The 15,124-nt window shown below is 44.0% G+C and overlaps 1 protein-coding gene across 1 annotated transcript in view; it reads right to left on the reverse strand.

The window, feature by feature from the left end:
* Positions 1-2,673: 2,673 nt before the first annotated feature.
* PMF1 (polyamine modulated factor 1) overlaps positions 2,674-15,124 on the reverse strand; it is a 62,679-nt gene continuing 50,228 nt past the window's right edge. The window contains exons 4-5 of the mRNA XM_069218006.1: positions 12,818-13,013; positions 2,674-3,580 (exon numbers count right to left, since the gene is read on the reverse strand). Coding sequence (XP_069074107.1) covers positions 3,515-3,580; positions 12,818-13,013 — 262 coding nt within the window. The 3' untranslated portion in view covers positions 2,674-3,514. The remainder of the gene's footprint in view (positions 3,581-12,817; positions 13,014-15,124) is intronic.

Below are 15,124 nucleotides of genomic sequence, written 5' to 3' on the forward strand. Positions count from 1 at the left end.
AGTCAGAATAAACTTAGACAATGTGTTAAGTATGTATGTAGTACACAAAAAGCAATACAGTGAAAACCAACAAAATAAAAATCCTAAAGCAATTTAGGAAAATAGAAGGCATTTTGACAGCAAAACCATCAAAATCCACTTAGAAGTACTAGTGTTGAGACATTTTAAAGGTTGAGGTCTAAAATAGTAGGATCTCAGTATTAGAAAATGGTCTCCTGTGCACCTTTAGCACCACAGCCAAAGGTCCCGGAGTGGATAGAGACCTCTTGGAGGTTCAAGACTCACTCAGACTGGGTATAGGCGTGGGTTCAAGATGGAGGGAGCCGGTTATGTCGCTGTGGCTCTGAACAGGGGGGCAGTTAAGCTAGCAACTGGAGATACATCTGAAGTCCTGGGTGCAGGTGAGGATGCAGGGCTCCACAGCAGGGCTGGCCACAAAAGGTTCAAGGCAGCAAAGCAGTCCTTCCAGGTACAGCAGCAGTCTGGTAGTGCTCAGTAGCAGACAGTCCTCAGAGTCCTTCTGCAGGTCCAGTAGTGAACCGAAGAGTGGGTCTGAGAGCCCTATTGTTATACCCTGGTGCCCTGCTCCTAGAAGTTGGGTGAAGTTTACAGAAGGGTTCTCTGAAGTTCAAGAATTACCTGCCTTCCCTGCACTGGCTCCTAACTGGCTGCAATGACAATACAGGGTTGTTAAGCCTATTGTGTGGCAGCCGAGCTCAGTCCATTTGGCTGCAATTGGGGCTGTGCTTAGTTCTGCTCTCGCAAACTCCCCACCCACCCCCAAAACAAATCAGTTAATGGGCCATTCAGGCTCTGCTAATCCCACTTGTATGACTGGGGTGAATTCACAAAGTTTCAGCTACACCCAATCATGTGACTGAAGGCAGGCTGCAGGCACAGAGAGCTAATGGCAGGAAAATACCAACTTTCTAAAAGTGGCATTTCAAACTTATACGGATAAATCTGACTTTACCATTAAGGAGTGTTTGTCATTAAAAGGTCATAGATAACAAATATGATTTCTCTACCACCTCTGGTTTAGGAATTACAACTCATTAATTTTAATAACCCCAATGTTGTTCTATGGGAGGGGTAGGCCTCACAGTAGTGAAAAAAAAATGAACTTGGGAGTTCTTTCTATCAGGACATTTAAAATTAAAAAGTACACCTCCCTGCCCTAAGGGCTAACTAGGGCATACCTTAGGGTGACTTAGGTGAGAAAAGGTGAGTTCAAGGCTTGGCAACGGGTTTTAATTGGCAAGCCGACATGGCAGTGGGACACTGCCTTCAGGCTGCAATGGTAGGCCTGAGACAAATTTTAATGTGCTACATAAGTGGGTAGCACAATATGTGCTGCAGGCCCACTGGTAGCATCTTATCTACAGGTCCTGGGTACATGTTATATCACTCAACCAGGGGCTTACATGTAAATTAAATATGCTGGTCACCTATATGCCAATCAAGCCATGTTTTAGGGAGAGAGAACAAGCAATTTAGCACTGGTTAGCAGTGGTAAACTGCACAGAGCCCAAAGACCAACAAGCAAAAATCCAGCACAAATTAGGAGGAAGGCAAAAAGTTTGGGGGATGACCCTGTAGAGAGGGTCATTTCCAACAGGAATGTTTTGCAACCCTGTAAGATGTATTTAGTGCTAGATAAAAGTAAGAATACAACATCTCCAAAAAGCACCAAATAGAGGTAATCAGGTATTGTACTGCAGCACTTATGAAGCAATTCATACCACTGACGAGGTTGAAGTGTCCTCGGATTTGCATATAGATGCTAGGCCTGGAAGGAGTGCAGGACTGGAAAGGTGCCAATCGTGGAAGATATAGGCTGAGTAAAGGAAGTTTGGACATGCACTCTAAAAGTGGTGCAGTAAGGTATAGACCTATAGTGTATTCTTGGGTTGGGTGAGCTTAAAGGGTTTCAGCGGATGGTTCCTCATATCTTCATATGATCCGAAATAAATGAAGGATTTGGCTCTGATATCTAATCATCTAATAGCATCCTGACAAACTGGTTCACTTTAAGAACAGAGTGAGGACTGAAACCATGCACACCTAGACACGTAGATTCTGCACTTTTAGTAATGGATTAAAAGGATTGCCACATTCTTTGGCCATTTAGTTGGTTGGTTGGTTGCTGTTTATTTGCTAAAGGGTTGTGCCTTTTTTGATACTGAGGTAGAGTGTTCAAGGCCACTGATATGAATGGGCTAAATTATAACGTAAAAGCTGTAGATGTGGGAAAAGTCAAAGGTGCATCCCTCATGTTAGATCAGTATCAACGATGCTTGAATGTTGGAAAGGTCAAGTCACTCCCATGGTCGAGTAGACATTTCAGAAGTTGTGACTGTAGATTTCATTAGTTGGGAGGGTAGGAGAATATTGAACTGTATTAGGGTATGATCAGTCCACATAACCAAACAACTTCCTCTATGCAGAGATTTTTTTTGTTGCATAGGTCTTGCGAAGTACCTGTAATTTAAATCGTTCAATAACCAAAATGCATGCATGCCAATTCCACACTGAAGTGTTGTATCAATTAATAAAGTCACCTAGTGCAAACACAGCTTGATTTTGTTCTTTAAAGTCAGATCCCCCCCCATGTACCACCATAAGACACCCAACTCAGCTGCAAAAGAATAGCAAAAAAAGTACAGAACTAAATTTGAAAAATAAATAGCAGGCCACTTTATTTACAAAATAGGCAATTCACTTACGGCCACTGAAATGCATTGAAACCAGTTACATACATAAACGGTTAAAGAATAGGTACTCTGGGCTTCAACATGTAAAAACTACATCAGAGGCAGAATTTTGGAATCAAAGAAAGATTATTGGCGTCACAACGGATTACAAGAACATAGGTTTCCTGACACAGGAGAGTAAAGAGTCTCTTGGACCAACAGGTCTTTTAGTGGAGCTAAACACAGAAAGACTGAAAATGCAGACTACACCTTATTTCTGCCTGGGGAGCTTAGCTTTCAATTTAAAATGACAAGCCTTTTAAAACTCCATTTGCAATTGGGGATTCGGGTCCTTTACTTTGAATTTAGCAGAGATCTACAATAGATGACTCACTTCTCTGAACCTTTCAAGCCTAAGATAGCGAATTAATCGATTTCCCTAACCCTATGGTTTCATAGGATGTGAAAGATACTACTTGTGAATGCCAAACATGTTTAAATACAGCATTTGAACAGAAATGGCAAACACTTCAAAGGCCTTACAAATCCCACATTACTATTTGTCATCCCCAAATATTTGTCAGGTGTACACTGCAAACATGTTATATGCTGATGAGGGAATATCAAATGACCAGAAACACAAACTACAACAATGGCATTGTAGAAAACCATACTGAGGCAAATAAACATTTTGAAGAACAGTGCATTATGAGCTGATAGCATGAATATGGGGATGGTCTCACAGTGTTGACCTTTGCATGTACAACTGAAAGATGCCACCCTGCTCGATCATTCCAGAAGCTCTAAATTATGGGTTCCATCTAAGCTTTTTCTGGCTTTGGCTCTTGAAGAGACATCACCAGTTGTCTTTGTGCTTCGCTGACTGCCTAAAACAAGAAAGAAAAAAAGATAAATCTGTATAAAGGTTCAAACAGGCACAGGCAGATGTAGATAATGTAAGATATCTGGTAGATTTGTAGAAGGCAAAAATACTGGACATTCTTGTATAATTTCATTTGGAAATCCATTGCTAGAGCACTTCCAACAAATACAGTCAAAACACAGGCTGCTGAAAGAAAATAAACCTCAATGGAAGAGCACCCTAAACTAATCTACAAGAGGATCAACGTTTTCTTAATTTTCCATGTACATTTGCAAGCAGGTTCCCTGCATCTCTGTATATAGTCTGTTAAGGAATACTGAGGCTTAGAAAATGTATAACACTGGACAACTTGCCTTGCACTTTAAAGGCTTTTATGTAGTAACCCTGTTTTGACCTACTACTGCATGATTATTTTAGTTATAAAATAGATGAACATAAAAGAATGCTAAACTTGAGAATAGATAATGGATCGCTCTCTACCTTTCTGCTAAATCTCACAAACATACAGTACTAAGGCTATATGCCAGGCTATCAACGAGAAATGGGGATAGTCCTCAACTCCAAGAATAACCAATTGCTCTGGACTTCATGGCCCTGCCATGCTTCAGTGTGAGCGAGTGTGGGGAGAGGGGGAATGAAAATGTCACTTACCCAGTGTACATCTGTTCGTGGCATTAGTCGCTGCAGATTCACATGTTGTGCATAGTCCGCCGTCTGGTGTTGGGTCGGAGTGTTACAAGTTGTTTTTCTTCGAAGAAGTCTTTTCGAGTCACGAGACCGAGGGACTCCTCCTCCTTTGTTCCATTGCGCATGGGCGTCGACTCCATGTTAGATTGTTTTCCCCGCAGAGGGTGAGGTAGGAGTTGTGTATGTTAGTAATAGTGCCCATGCAATGGATTGAATAAGTATGTACCAAATAAGGTTTAAGTAATATATTTACAAATGTACAAATGTTGAAGATAACTTCCAAACGGCTACAGGCTCCCGGGGAGGCGGGTGGGCACATGTGAATCTGCAGCGACTAATGCCACGAACAGATGTACACTGGGTAAGTGACATTTTCAGTTCAATGGCATGTGTAGCTGCAGATACACATGTTGTGCATAGACTAGTAAGCAGTTATCTCCCCAAAAGCGGTGGCTCAGCCTGTAGGAGTGGAAGTAGTCTGAAATAAAGTTCTTAGTACGGCTTGACCTACTGTGGCTTGTTGTGCGGATAGCACGTCTACATAGTAGTGCTTAGTAAATGTGTGAGGCGTAGACCATGTGGCTGCCTTACATATCTCGTTCATTGGAATGTTTCCTAGGAAGGCCATGGTAGCGCCTTTCTTTCTGGTTGAATGTGCCCTTGGTGTAATGGGCAGCTCTCTCTTTGCTTTGAGGTAGCAGGTTTGGATGCACTTAACTATCCATCTGGCTATACCTTGTTTTGATATTGGGTTTCCTGTATGAGGTTTTGAAATGCAATAAACAGTTGTTTTGTTTTCCTAATTTCTTTTGTTCTGTCAATGTAGTACATTAATGCTCTTCTGATGTCTAATGTATGTAGTGCCCTTTCAGCTACTGAGTCTGGCTGTGGGAAGAACACTGGTAGTTCTACCGTTTGATTAAGTGGAACGGTGAAATAACTTTTGGTAAAAATTTAGGATTGGTTCTTAGGACTACCTTATTTTTGTGTATTTGAATAAAAGGTTCTTGTATAGTAAACGCCTGAATTTCACTTACTCTTCTTAGAGATGTGATGGCAATGAGAAATGCAACCTTCCACGTTAAGAATTGCATTTCGCAAGAGTGCATGGGTTCAAAAGGTGGGCCCATGAGTCTTGTTAAGACGATGTTGAGGTTCCATGAAGGAACAGGTGGTGTTCTTGGTGGTATAATTCTTTTTAGGCCTTCCATAAACGCTTTAATGACAGGTATCCTAAATAGTGAAGTTGAATGTGTAATCTGCAGGTATGCAGATATTGCTGCGAGGTGTATTTTTATGGAAGAGAAGGCTAGATTTGATTTCTGTAAATGTAGTAAGTATCCCACTACATCCTTTGGAGATGCATGTAATGGTTGAACTTGCTTATTATGGCAGTAGCAAACAAATCTTTTCCATTTGCTTGCGTAGCAGTGTCTAGTGGATGTTCTTCTAGCTTGTTTTATGACTTCCATACATTCTTGGGTGAGGTTTAAATGTCCGAATTCTAGGATCTCAGGAGCCAGATTGCTAGATTCAGCGATGCTGGGTTTGGATGCCTGATCTGTTGTTTGTGTTGAGTTAACAGATCTGGCCTGTTGGGTAACTTGACATGGGGTACTACTGACAGGTCTAGTAGTGTTGTGTACCAAGGTTGTCTTGCCCATGTTGGTGCTACTAGTATGAGTTTGTTTTGACTCAATTTGTTTACTAGATATGGAAGGAGAGGGAGAGGGGGAAAAGCGTACGCAAATATCCCTGACCAGTTCATCCATAGAGCATTGCCTTGAGACTGCCTGTGTGGGTACCTGGATGCGAAGTTTTGGTATTTTGCGTTCTCTTTTGTTGCAAATAGGTCTATTTGAGGTGTTCCCCAAATCTTGAAGTAAGTGTTTAGAATTTGGGGGTGAATCTCCCATTCGTGGACCTGTTGGTGATCTCGAGAGAGATTGTCTGCTAGTTGATTTTGGATCCCTGGAATAAATTGTGCTATTAGGCGAATGTGGTTGTGAATTGCCCATTGCCATATCTTTTGTGCCAGGAGGCAAAGTTGTGTCGAGTGTGTTCCCCCTTGTTTGTTTAGATAATACATTGTTGTCATGTTGTCTGTTTTGACAAGAATGTATTTGTGGGTTATGATGGGTTGAAATGCTTTCAACGCTAGGAATACTGCTAACAATTCGAGTTGATTTATATGCAGCTTTGTTTGATGTACGTCCCATTGTCCTTGGATGGTGTGTTGACTGAGGTGTGCTCCCCACCCTGTCATGGAAGCATCTGTTGTTATCACGTATTGTGGCACTGGGTCTTGGAAAGGCCGCCCCTTGTTTAAATTTATACTGTTCCACCATAGAAGCGAGATGTATGTTTGGCGGTCTATCAACACCAGATCTAGAAGGTGACCCTGTGCATGTGACCATTGTGATGCTAGGCACTGTTGTAAGGGCCTCATGTGCAGTCTTGCGTTTGGGACAATGGCTATGCATGAGGACATCATGCCTAGGAGTTTTAATACCATCTTTGCCTCTATCTTTTGTGTTGGATACATGGCTTGTATAACCTTGTGAAAATTTTGAACCCTTTGTGGACTTGGAGTGGCTATTCCCTTTGTTGTGTTGATTGTTGCTCCTAAATATTGCTGTGTTTTGCACAGCAGAATGTGAGATTTTGTATAGTTGATGGAGAAACCGAGTTTGTAGAGGGTTTGTATGACATAATCCGTGTGGTGTGAACACTTTGTTAGGGAGTTGGTCTTGATTAGCCAATCGTCTAGGTACAGGAATACGTGTATTTGCTGCCTTCTGATGTGTGCAGCTACTACTGCCAGGCATTTTGTAAATACTCTTGGTGCGGTTGTTATACCGAACGGAAACACTTTGAATTGGTAATGTATTCATTTGAATACGAACCTTAGGTATTTCCTGTGCGAGGGATGTATCGGTATGTGGAAATACACGTCCTTTAGATCTAAGGTTGTCATGTAGTCTTGTTGCTTTAGCAGTGGTAATACGTCTTGTAGCGTGACCATGTGAAAGTGGTCTGATTTGATGTAGGGGTTTAGTGTTCTGAGATCTAGGATTGGTCTCAGTGTTTTGTCCTTTTTTGGTATTAGAAAGTACAGTGAGTAAACTCCCGTGTTTTTTTGTGTACATGGTACCAATTCTATTGCGTCCTTTTGCAGTAATGCTTGAACTTCTAGTTCTAGAAGGTCTAGATGTTGTTTGGACATATTCTGTGTTTTTGGTGGGACATCTGGAGGGAGTTGGAGAAATTCTATGCAATAACCATGTCGGATAATTGCTAAGACCCAAGTGTCTGTTGTTATCTCCTCCCAAGATTTGTAAAACTGACTTAGTCTTCCCCCCACTGGTGTTGTGTGAAGGGGTTGAGTGACTTGTGAGTCACTGTTTGGTTGGAGGGGTTTTTGGACTTTGAAATTTTCCCCGGTTTCTAGGGAATGGTCCTCCTCTGTACTGGCCCGAAAGCCTCCCCTGTGGTACTGTCCCTGTTATGTAGACGGTGTTGATTGTGAGGTGCTGGCTTGTGTGGCTTGACCCCGAAACCCCCCTCTGAAGGTTGTTTTGCGGAAGGTGCCAAAAGTGCCTCTGCCCTGCGGGGAATAGACTGCGCCCATGGCCTTGGCTGTGTCAGTGTCCTTTTTCAATTTCTCAATTGCTGTGTCGACTTCGGGTCCAAACAATTGTTGTTCATTGAACGGCATATTGAGCACCGCTTGCTGTATTTCCGGTTTAAAGCCAGATGTGCGCAACCATGCGTGCCTTCTAATGGTTACTGCGGTATTTATTGTTCTTGCAGCTGTGTCCGCTGCGTCCATAGAGGAGCGTATTTGGTTATTGGAGATGTTTTGTCCCTCCTCAACCACTTGTTTTGCCCGTTTTTGAAATTCCTTGGGTAGATGCTCGATGAGATGCTGCATCTCGTCCCAATGGGCTCTATCATATCGCGCTAGGAGCGCCTGAGAGTTGGCGATGCGCCACTGGTTTGCAGCTTGTACTGCGACCCTTTTCCCAGCCGCGAACTTGCGGCTCTCCTTATCCGGAGGTGGTGCCTCGCCTGATGTGTGCGAGTTGGCTCTCTTGCGAGCTGCCCCTACCACGACTGAATCTGGTGGCAGCTGTGAGGTGATAAAAGTAGGGTCCGTGGGCGGTGCTTTATATTTTTTCTCCACCCTTGCAGTTATCGCTCTACTCTTGACAGGTTCTTTGAAGATCTGCTTTGCATGCCTTAGCATTCCTGGAAGCATAGGCAGGCTTTGGTAGGTGCTATGGGTGGAAGAGAGGGTGTTGAAAAGGAAGTCATCCTCAACAGGTTCTGCGTGTAACAACACGTTATGGAACTCTACTGCCCTAGCTACCACCTGTGCATACGCTGTGCTGTCCCCAGGTGGTGAGGGCTTGGTAAGGTACGACTCAGACTATTGTCTGATACTGGGGCGTCGTATAGGTCCCAAGCGTCTTGGTCATCTTGGCTCATGGTGGTATGAGCCAGTGAATGTGACGGAGTCTGTGCCGGTGATATATGAGTCACAGGTGGAGGAGAGGGTGGCGGGGTTACCTTTTTAACCACTTTTGTTTGTGGTGTTTGTTCCTGTGTTTGGAACTCGAGTCTCCTTTTTCTCCTGATTGGGGGAAGGGTGCTGATTTTCCCTGTCCCACTTTGTATGAAGATCCGCTTTTGTGTGTGGTCCACGTCAGTGGACTGCAACTCTTCCTCAAATCTGTGTTTGCGCATTTGAGAGGACAGTGATTGTTCCTCTGAATATGAGCTGGCAGTCGGTTCGGTTGCCGATCGTTTTGGCACCGAAACCGTGTCTTTGCTTGTTTTCGGCTCCGAGGAGAATTTCCTCTTTTTCGGAGTCGAGCCTTCTCGGCGTCGATCATCCTCGGTGCCGCTGTCTCTGCGTCGAGCAGCTTCGGTTCCGCTGTCTCGGCGTCGATCTTTTTCGGCAGCACTGTCTCGGTCCCGAGATTGCTGCGTGCCTGTGTCTCGACCCGAGTCGGATGATCTCGGCACCGGTTCGGCCTTTTTCGGTGCCGATGGACGGTTACCTTTTTTATGGGTTGAGCCATGGCCTGTTGGCAGTGGCGTCCCCTGGGCCTTGTCTGTTTTCTTGTGTGGTGCTTGCTTCGACGTCTTACTCACGGTTTCTTCGACGTCGAATTCTTCCGAGTCCGATTCATGAATGGAGAAGGCTTCCTCTTCTTCTCCTTGTTCCTCGAACCCTCGTTGTCCTGTCGGCGTGGCCGCCATCTGCAATCTTCTGGCTCGCCGGTCACGGAGCGTTTTTCGGGATCGAAGCGCACGACAGGCCTCACACGTCTCTTCCCTGTGCTCGGGCGACAGGCACAAGTTACAGACCAAATGTTGGTCTGTATATGGATATTTATTGTGGCATTTAGGACAGAATCGGAACGGGGTTCGTTCCATCAGTGTCGATGTTACACGCGGTCGGGCCGACCAGGCCCCGACGGGGGATCGAAATTACCCCGAAGGGCTACCGGAGCTCTTCACGATTCGGTGTCGATTCTATTCTAACCCGATACCGAACGAAACAATACCGACGTAGTTTTCCGAAGTTTTGACAATCTTTCCGTCCCGAAACCCGGAGCGAAAAGGAACACGTCCGAACCCGATGGCGGAAAAAAAACAATCTAACATGGAGTCGACGCCCATGCGCAATGGAACAAAGGAGGAGGAGTCCCTCGGTCTCGTGACTCGAAAAGACTTCTTCGAAGAAAAACAACTTGTAACACTCCGACCCAACACCAGACGGCAGACTATGCACAACATGTGTATCTGCAGCTACACATGCCACCGAACATACTGTTTCTTGTAAGCAAATAAGGGCTTCTGTGATAGTGTTTCTTCTCCTTCATTTGTTCCAGGAAGCAGCAGAATCAGCAACTGGCCAAAGCATCAACACTGTGCGCTGTACTGCCACATCAGTAAAAGGACAGCACACTACTCCTTTTCGCACCTCAGCATACCTTCTCTTCAAAACCAACATTTGCTTAGATGTAAGAATCACTATCCCAGTCTACTACTCATCACCATGGTGCAAGTAAGGTGGAGCCTCCCCTCAGTCAAAGTAGCAGAAACGACTAAAGGCAGAGAGAAGTTCCGAGAATGGGACACATTTAAACAGAATCTAATTTCCTGAAATTCACAGACTGAATGGTGTTCAAGAGATCCTGATGTGATAGCACCACAAATCCGAAGAAAGTGGGGCAGATCTTAAGAACGCCCAAGTATTGCGATGGCAAAGTAAAGCCTAAAGCTAAGAGTTGCATTCGGAGACCTCACACAGGTGTGGCTGTTTACATTTAGAAAAGTTAGTAAATTGCAACTCACAAAGGCAGGATGAAGAAGGGTGGTCTATGAAGATGATGGAGTGTGTCTGAGACACCACAAACGTTATAAAAGCTTGTGACAAGATCCTAAAGCTGCAGTTAGCAGGCTCAGGGAGCAGCATTCAGGACCCACAGATAGAGGCCCACCTCTATTTACGATTGTAATGCCAACCAGAATATAGAACCTGCATGTTTATGGTAGAGAAACTAAGGGCCTGATTATGACCCTGGCGGACGGCGGAGGCCGTCCGCCAAGGTACCGCCGCTGAATGACCGCACCGCGGTCAAAAGACCGCGGCGGCCATTTAGACATTTCCTCTGGGCCGGCGGGCGCTCTCCAAAAGAGCGCCCGCCGGCCCAGAGGAAATGCCCCTGCAACGAGGACGCCGGCTCAGAATTGAGCCGGCGGAGTTGCAGGGGTGCGACGGGTGCAGTTGCACCCGTCGCGTATTTCAGTGTCTGCTTAGCAGACACTGAAATACTTTGCGGGCCCTCTTACAGGGGCCCCTGCCGTGCCCATGCCATTGGCATGGGCACTGCAGGGGCCCCCAGGGGCCCTGCGGCACCCCCTACCGCCATCCTGTTCCTGGCGGGCGAACCGCCAGGAACAGGATGGCGGTAGGGGGTGTCAGAATCCCCCATGGCGGCGCAGCAAGCTGCGCCGCCTTGGGGGATTCTAAGGGCAGCGGTAAACCGGCGGGAGACCGCCGGTTTGCCTCTTCTGACCGTCAGAATGCCCTGCGGGGCACCGCCGGCCTGTCGTCGGTGCTCCCGCCGACCCTGGCCCCGGCGGTCTTAGACCGCCGGGGTCAGAATGACCCCCTAAGTGAGCATCACTACACTCTCCTGCACATTGCCAAAGCCCATCAAGCACTGCTCCCTATGCAGCATAATAAAAATAATAATGATAATATTATTAAGTGCACCAGCATTTGCGGAATACCAGGCCTGCAAAGTCATGATTCCATTTCATACCTCTTCGCTCCTACACTTCCTGTCTAATTACCCAGCTCGTGCAGATTGTTTTTCAGTCTTGCTTTCTTTTTTTCCCCACTCACTTTTTCCCTATAATTCTCTTCCATTATCTTTCTCCCTTTTGTGTCGATCTCTCTTTCTCTGGGTCAAAGTTTGCAGATTTAAAATAAGCCAGGTCCACAAAAAGGATTGCTGGATACAACCAACAGCACAAATTAAGCACTGTCCCTCCAAACCGTAAATGCAGGTGTGAGACTCACTGTTATGCATGTGAATTACTTGCAGATCTTGAGCTTCAAGCCAGATCTGATCTAGTGTTTAACTGCTTCTGTAAAGAATTCAAGAGTCTAGTTTCTATAACACCTAATTCTAGTAGTTTCTAAGAGCTTTTCATTTTTGTTGACAGCGGAAGCAAAAACTAATCAAAAGCAAAAAAAGTGACAAAAATTAAAGCAAAAATACTCAATTAGTGGGAACTTCCCTTCGATAAAAGGGCCCATAATGCTACATCTCCAGACATGTGGGACACACAGAATTTTAAAAATAATGATAGACGCCTCCCCACCCGAGGTGTCATCCATCATCAGCCACACCTCATTCACCAAAGAACCTTCCACTTTTTCACCTTTGGTTATTTTTAGTTCAGATGGGGAGGACACAAATAAGTGACTGCCCTTTTCCCTCTCATTCCCTAGGGCTCCTCCCTTAGATGGATTTAAAATTCCACCAGTTTGTGATAGAGGAAGTGAGTCTCATCTTGCATCTCGTTTTCTGTTTTTTAGACTGCCCTTCTCAGTCTCAACTGTTTCCTGGTAATGTTTTATGTTCCTAAATGCTAAACAAGCAAGACAGGTGTATGTATTATTTTAAAGTACTGGCATTTATATAGTGCATATTTGATTTACACAATTACATTTCATAATTTTAAGCACATAGAGGTTAGCTAATTTGCCAAGAATCCCACGATTTGCAATCAAATACTCAGTCCGAGATTAGAACCTCAGTCGCCAGGATCCAAACTCGGTGGATATACCATACAAGCTCCCATTTCCTCCCACCTATGTATAATTTTCTCTGATGGACAAATTTCTGTGTTCCTAAGGAGCTTGAATCAGCCTTAATCAGGGCATGTGTTGCACGAGCATCTATCATAAGACTAGCATCTCTTGACTGGGGCTAATCCCGGACTTCCACTTCTCAGCATGGTTTACCTTCCAAGCTTCCTTCCGTTTCTGTATCTGATCTTGTAATGCAGCAATCCTTGCCCGGCCGGCTAGAACAGACTCTGCCAGCTTAGCATTCTCACTTTCTTTCTCCTTTAGCAATCTCCGCATGCATTCTTTCTGTTGAAGATAGTACGGAACCAAAGTGCTCAGCAAATCTTCCTCTGGAATGCCGCTGGGACGCCTGGAAGTAGGAAGAACAAGACAGCCATGTACAAAAATATACTGAAGCATTTCTTTAAAAAAAAAAAAAAAAATGGTTACCAGGATTAGACTCATGGACTTTAAATCCATATTTCACCTAATCCCCACCTGCTTATAAGGCACTGAACACTATAGGTCTAAATATATGCGTATGTTATTACCATCATAATAGCGGGACTACTTTAGATAAAGCCTTGTTTGAGCCCCTCTACACCTGACGGTTATGCTACATTTTTATTTTTGAATGCAGGTTTCTTTTCATTTCATTTCTAACTTATGTGCCTAGAATTCCGATGCACATGAGGACTGGTCTTTGCTTCATAACATTAAAAAAAAGAAAGAAAAAAAAAAAAAAACACACAAAAAACAAAAACACCCACGAGCCACATTCTCTCAACCTAGCATTTCAAGGGTTGCAACATCTGCTCCTTGCAGTGCTTCTCTAAGCACTGGAGGATCCGATAAAGTGTGCACCCTTATATTTGCAACCTACTCACAAAAGAATATCCTATGTTTAACATTATTTGATACAAAACATTCTCATATCAGTTTTAAGTCAAGCCTACCAGGCAGCACAAGCTGCCTAGCGGCAAAAGGTCTATTGCGAGTTTACCAAAAACTTAAAGTTGGCTTAAAGTCCGCTCACCAGTTTCTATTGGCTGGCTTTGTCATTCATTTCATTGCTTCTTATTTGATGGCTTTCCTTGTCCATCTTGTTAGAGTTGGTATTTGTCCCTCCTCTGGAGCCTCTATACTATCTTCTAGATTGGGGTGACTGGAGATCTTCCGCTGCACACTTTTAGGGAACTACTGCTTTTCAATTAAGCTCTACATAAGAGTGCTTGCATTTTACAGCTCTCTATCCATTTTCCTGGTACGCTCCCTCCAAATGCCCACCCTCTTTTGTTTCTCTTTCTTGTATTTCTCTGCAGCCCCCTTGCATTGAGTGCTCCTGCTTCTTCCTAATGTATCCTCATGTCCTCAGTCTTCATAATTATTCGTATTTTAGTTATTATGAAATGTTTATATTTACTGCAGTTTCCTAATATGGAGCTCTTGATTGAAAATTGATTAATCAACGCTAAGGAAGAAAGGATAAATTTGCTTGTTTGAGCAACCGAGTTGTCACCAGAAGAATACGCATTTGTGGGAAAATAGAAAATACCTAAGTTTAAACATAATTTTTTAGTCATCTGACATTAATGCATCATGTTGTTAAGGTGCGATGTGTCACTAAAGGCTAGAAGCAGGTTGTAGCACGGTTCTTCACTTTACAGACTGCTGTTTTTCAAATGTTTACAACTTTATTTGTTGTTTTTCAAGAACAGTAGTAACTCAGCTTATTTATATACAACAGCTCATCGGTATCTTTATGTACAAACAGCTTTTGTGAAAACGTCATTACCAATTATGTTAAAAGCCTGGTGTGTGTATATTCTGTATTTACCAATCAGCATTTGCAGTTTTCTGTTGAACACACTGCAGCAGTTTCTGGCAGATTAATTTAAAATGGTAGCATTGGCAATGCAACAGCTTAATGGCCTTTTCGCAGCTATTGGCCCTCGCCACGTTTACTGCGCATGACACTTGTGATCCAGAGTACATTTTTCGAGCAAAAACCCCCCATTCTGTAAGCATGGCCCACCTTAGTAGGAGAAAATAAAATTCTAGCTCTCACTAAAGTTGTGTGCAGACTAGGTTTTCGCCAATGGTCTGAATGGTGCAATCCTTTTTACTAGTCATCCCTAACCATGCCCTCAAACTTATAAAGATATTTGCATTCCCAACAAAACAAAATAAGAGTTTTTCAGGAATACATGTATAAAATTCCACACAAAAAAGACGCTCTGACTCACAAATTGCAGTTTCGGATATCTGCCACCTTCTTTATGAACACCTAGGTTTAAATGGATAAATTCAATCTGCAAGAGTGTATAACAAATCCAAGAGCCATGGGTGCCCATTCGCTATGGTGGAGGAGCGTCGCCCCACAAAAATAAAATGATAATAAAACTATGGTATTTTCATTTTATTTTTCGCTTCCTCCTCGTAGGGTCGGGCGATCGTCGCCAGCAGTGGGTGGGCGATTAG

The sequence above is a fragment of the Pleurodeles waltl genome, chromosome 12 (assembly GCF_031143425.1).
Source record: "Pleurodeles waltl isolate 20211129_DDA chromosome 12, aPleWal1.hap1.20221129, whole genome shotgun sequence".
Taxonomy (NCBI): domain Eukaryota; kingdom Metazoa; phylum Chordata; class Amphibia; order Caudata; family Salamandridae; genus Pleurodeles; species Pleurodeles waltl.